The sequence below is a fragment of the Camellia sinensis genome, chromosome 7 (assembly GCF_055761805.1).
Source record: "Camellia sinensis isolate YWXY chromosome 7, ASM5576180v1, whole genome shotgun sequence".
Taxonomy (NCBI): Eukaryota; Viridiplantae; Streptophyta; class Magnoliopsida; order Ericales; family Theaceae; genus Camellia; species Camellia sinensis.
The window spans coordinates 186440467-186445745 of NC_138967.1; the positions used below are offsets into that span (position 1 = coordinate 186440467).

The 5279-nt window shown below is 37.8% G+C and overlaps 1 protein-coding gene across 1 annotated transcript; it reads right to left on the reverse strand.

Moving 5' to 3' along the window:
* Positions 1-272: 272 nt before the first annotated feature.
* LOC114323213 (disease resistance protein RPM1-like) lies at positions 273-3344 on the reverse strand. The gene has a single exon (XM_028270761.2). The coding sequence runs from the start codon at positions 3242-3244 to the stop codon at positions 398-400; it is 2847 nt and encodes a 948-aa protein (XP_028126562.2). The 5' UTR covers positions 3245-3344; the 3' UTR covers positions 273-397.
* Positions 3345-5279: the final 1935 nt, after the last annotated feature.

The window sequence follows — 5279 nt, forward strand, 5'->3', positions numbered from 1 at the left end:
TACTACATTCTTTTTCTTTTTTTTCCTTTTTTTTGTTTGAGGAAGTGCACAAGTTGAATTATGTTGAAAATTTATATAATTTTAAACCGCCAAACCGATTCGCATCCATCCGCCAAACCGCCAATCCGCTCAATCCACATCCGCCGGATTGGCGGACGGATGCGGATTGATTTTCTTCAATCCGCCAATCTGGCGGACGGATGGCGGATTGGAGGTTCCGTGGCCGCAACCGACCCGCGCCCACCCCTAGGTCAAATAATAGGCTCCCGGACTACTAAAAAAACAAAAATGTAATAGAAAAAAGAAAAAATAAATAAAGAAAAATTCGATCCCAATATAAATACAACAAATCAAGTACCAAGAGCACATGAAAATAAATAAATACATAATAAACATTCTAAATGTGGTGGTGATTCAATATGCTTAGAGCTCTCTCCTCCCTCACTATAGAAAATTTCCTTTCCCAATAGCCAAGTTTTGTGTCCCCAATCCAAACTTTTGGGATGTGTGCAATTTTCCAATTATTCTCACGCTCTAAGTCTCTGTTCAGACTCGAAATCAATCCATCAGACATATCAACCAAATCAAGTGATTTAAGGTTGGTTAGATGTTCAATGCCAGAGGGTAACTCCTCTTCCAATTCGCATTTCTGGATAATTAACTCTTCAAGATGAGGCATCGAGCCAGCCTCCACTTTCACCCATCTCAATCCTTTTAATCCACGAAGGTACAACATCACAAGTCTTTGAAATCCACCAGCCTTGAAACACAATTCTGCCCCTTCATATGTCTGAAGAAGTCGAAGTTCAACCAAATTGGGCAAATCTTGAAGGGATTCCAGTGGATCAACATCCCTTAACTTACTCCATTCTAAATGTAGTCTTGCCAAGCTATGCAGTGATGGTATCCAATGCGGTACCTTAAGTAAACTTCCTACTAGGCAGAGCGTTCGAAGAAGTTGAGGTGGTGAAGAAAGAGAATCTAGATCAATGATCTTGTCTTCTCCTGTTGCACGAACAAATAATGAGCGAAGGTTACTAAGCTTCTCAAGGGACGAGCATAACACCCTCCCGTCTTCATTTCTCAGTTTTTCAATGCGTAATTTCCTCAGTTGAGTCAACTTCCCTACCTCTCCTAGTAAAATGGTCCCATTATCATGGTTTGCTTCAATAGAACAAAGTTTCTGTAAGGATGACAAACTTCCTATTTCCGTTGGGGCTTTGAATCCATAATTGTGTTGAAAACAAATGCCAGGAACAAAATCTTTTTTGCAGCGATACAACAAGATATGGCGAAGTTGTTGGAGCTTGAGGATATCATCAGGCAGCTCAGTGACATACGTATCTTTAAGGTCCAATGTTTCTAGGTTTTGGAGCTTTCCAATCGACTTTGGAATTACTTTTACATTGGTTCTCCTCAAGCTTAAATACCTGAGTTGAATTAGTTTCAAAACTTCATTTGGGAATGTCTCCAACGAGGCACCTTTCAAGTCTAGCACGGTTAGCAACTGTAGACCATCATTTGACGATGCAACCATGGAGAACTTGGACATTGAATCTGTTGCATTGAACATAAGCAAAGAACTTAGTCGAGTGAAACGCTTGGTTTGTTGTGTATATTCCCAATTATTGTTGATTGATAAGCGCCTTACCTTTTCAGGCCACACTCTGCTTTGTTCACCGGCTAGTGTCACAATGTTTTGCTCTCCCGACTTCGAAACAATAATTTCACGCCAAAGGTCATGGATGCGATACTTTTGGACCCTTCCATCATTTCTCATCTCTGCCACTTGAACCAAACTTCTATTGATTAGCTCATTGAGGTAGCCCTCGGCAACTTCTTCTTTCGTCATTCCTGCTTTCGATTCTACAAATCCTTCTGCCACCCATAACCGAATCAATCTCCAATGGTCAATCAAACAATCCTCCGGAAAAACACTTAGATATAGAAAGCAGAACTTCAGATAATAAGGTAAATCAATGTAACTGAGGGACAATATTTTGTTCATGCTTAGGAGTTTGTCATTTCCTTGTAGTTCTGCACCAAGGCTGCGGTAGATCTTATCCCACTCATCCACACTGCTCTTATCCTTTGTTGATAAAAGACCACTAATTGCCACAATTGCAAGCGGCAATCCCCCGCATCTATTCAAGATGGCTTTTGAAAGTCTTTCCAAGTGTGAAGGGCAAGAATTCTCCATAAATGTTTTCCAGCAAAACAATGTCCAAGATTCTTCGGGAGGCAAGGGCTGAAGATTATAGACAACACCATAATATTCCGTACTAGCAATAGAAGCTAAATCTGCATTTCTGGTTGTCAGCACTACGCGACTCCCACAATTGCCAATGGGAAACACATATCTAAAAGATTGCCAGGCATGAATATCCCACACATCATCGAAAACAAGCACATACCTCTTTTGTTGCAGGAAAGCATTAATTATCCCTTTCAAGCTGTTGGTATCCATGTTGTCCATCCCTTGTGGGACTGGTTGCTTGATTTCTTCAAATAGTTGTTTGATGATGCCTTTTAGGAGCACCTCAATCTTGAAGGATTCAGAAACAGTGATCCAAACATGGCTCTGGAAATGATTATTCACAACTGCATCATCAAAGACCTTTTTAACGAGTGTTGTTTTGCCCAATCCGCCCATTCCTGATACTGAAAACACCTTGAGTCTGGGGTCTTCATGCACCAACCACCTAATTAGTTGCGATTTGGGCTTGTCGATGCCCACAAGCTCAGATTCATCGAGTAAAAGAGCATCGCCACGATAATCATGGCATGCTGTGTTAAGACAAGTGGACCTTGAGCTTGAGCCTTGCTCTAACGTACCATATCTATCATGGTACCTCTGATGTCCCTTCGAAATATCAATGACTCTGGACTTCATTCTTTGAACTTCAGAAGCAATTTGGTGACGAGCTTTTAAAGTCTTAATAAAGCAAGAAACCTTACGAAGAAAACCGCGAAATCCAGCGCCATGACAATGTCCGAGGCGAAGCATGTACAACTCGAGAACATCTCCAATGTCGTACGCAGCTTCTCGGACTTGCTTGACCCATACTTTGAGTTCGGGGTTGTTCTCTTCCATAGCATCGGCAACTCTGATGAAAGCTGTCATGCGATCGAATTCATCTCTGATGTATTCGATCTCTTCTCGAACTCCGATCAACAAATTGGCCTCTTGTTGAAGGAAGGGGGCAAAGTTGGCTAGTAGATGGAACACCGCAGTCTCCGCCATTTTGCTTTGTTAATGAGAAAATCATGGAGCTCCGAATTCTGAACTGAGTTTTGAATAATAGAGGTGAGTTGTTAGTGTGATAATTGAGGATTTGTAATGCTCAAATTCAATTGGGTTTCATTGATCCTTGATTCGGGATTGGTTCACCTGTAGTTGTCTTGCTGGACCGAAGAAAAAGAAAGAGACAAGAGAGTTGTTGTTGGATGTCCCTACTTGTACTAAATTTAAACTCCCACTTGTGTGGTAGTTGGTAAATTTCTCTTCATTGTCAAAAAGAAAACAAATTGAATCAGGACAATATATAAGAGGTTTTGGTTAATATGTGTCCTAAGATTATTTGTTAAGACGACATTAAATAAATATATTTGTATTAATTTGTATATTAAAATGAATTTTAAAAAATCATAAGTCAAGAGATTTTGAAAAAAATAAATAAAAATAAATAAAAAAATAACTTGAATTTAGGTCATAGCTGCCCATACCACTACTATAGGGATATTTAGGAAAAATCTAAACATGAACATCAACTCTGACCTTCCCATATAATATTATCGATATAATTTTTTTTTTTTGAAAATTTTCATTTATAGACATAAGTAGATTTTAGGGGTATTTTTTTTAAGGTCCCTGATATTATGATTTTATAGTAAAAAGGACATCAAATATTTTCATGATGTCTAAGGTCCCTCAACATCAATCCAGAGAAATTTCAGTCCCAGAGAAAATTGGTCCAGAGAAATTCTGGGAAGAATTTCTCTGGACCAACCCAGAGAAAATTTAGTTCAAAAACCAGAGAATTTCTCTGGTTTTAACCCAGAGAAAATTCAGTTAAAAACCAGAGAAATTTAAAAAATCCATAGAATGAGGTTCAAAGCAAATTCAACACATCCAACTCTACAAAGCCCATGAATGTACGTGTTGTATGTTACAATAGTTGGGCAATTAATAGTTCTTCTATGAGTTTGTGATAGATTTTCTTTAAACTTAATGGTATGAATTTCTCTGGGTTGAATCCAGAGAAAATTCAAATTTCTCTGGATCACTTTCTCTGGGTTGAATTTCTCTGGGTTGAATCCAGAGAAAATTCAAATTTCTCTGGATCACTTTCTCTGGGTTGAATTTCTCTAGGTTGAATCCAGAGAAAATTCAAATTTCTCTGAACCTGAAGATATTATATTCAACACTGGATATATATATATATATATATGTGCTGACATTGTATATATATATGTATGTATCATATATATATATATATATATATATGTATATATATATATACGTTTGCAACCATAGATAAGATAACTAAGAGTGACTGTTTGATTATGGTTGAAAAACCACCACAAAACCCTAGACAACAACAACAATCACATCATCAATGTGGAGACAAGAACCCAAATACCCTGTTCAACAAGTGACGAAGGCACCTTAGATCTGGTTTCGAGAAATTGAAGTCTCCTACTGACTGTTTGTTTCTCGGCGACGCCATTGAAGGCCGGATACGGTGAAGCTGGAGCTCAATCGGTTGGAGAATGAAGTTAGGGGTGAGGAACAAGAGTTGATCTGGACAGGTATGAGAATGGAGAAGTTTAGAGAGAGAGAGAGAGAGATGAGTTTTGATTTGGTAAGGTCAAATTTCTCTGTGATATGTTTAGGGACCTTAGACATTAAAAAATAATTTTGTGGATCTCTTCCATTATGAAAAGTGGGAGAGGGACCCTAGACCAATTTTCCCTAGATTTTATATATATTTATTAATGTGCAATGTTATACATAATTCATTTTTTGTACTATTTACTCACTCCTAAACACAAGATAATAAGATCTACACTAATAAATACACATGAAACTAAGTGTAGAAATAAAAAAATAAGATAAAAAATGAATTATATGTAATTTTTTTTTTTCTCAAAATAATTCAATTAATTATAACAGTTTAGTCATTCCATGAGGCTGTGATTATGACATTTTTGTATAGTTGCGCCCAGAATGTGAATTCTCCAAGAAGTTATTGGGTGGTACAAGAGCATGGATGGTT

Bases quoted from the DNA above. Each gene is read 5' to 3' on its own strand.
- LOC114323213 (XM_028270761.2), bottom strand. From the start codon at position 3,244: ATGGCGGAGACTGCGGTGTTCCATCTACTAGCCAACTTTGCCCCCTTC.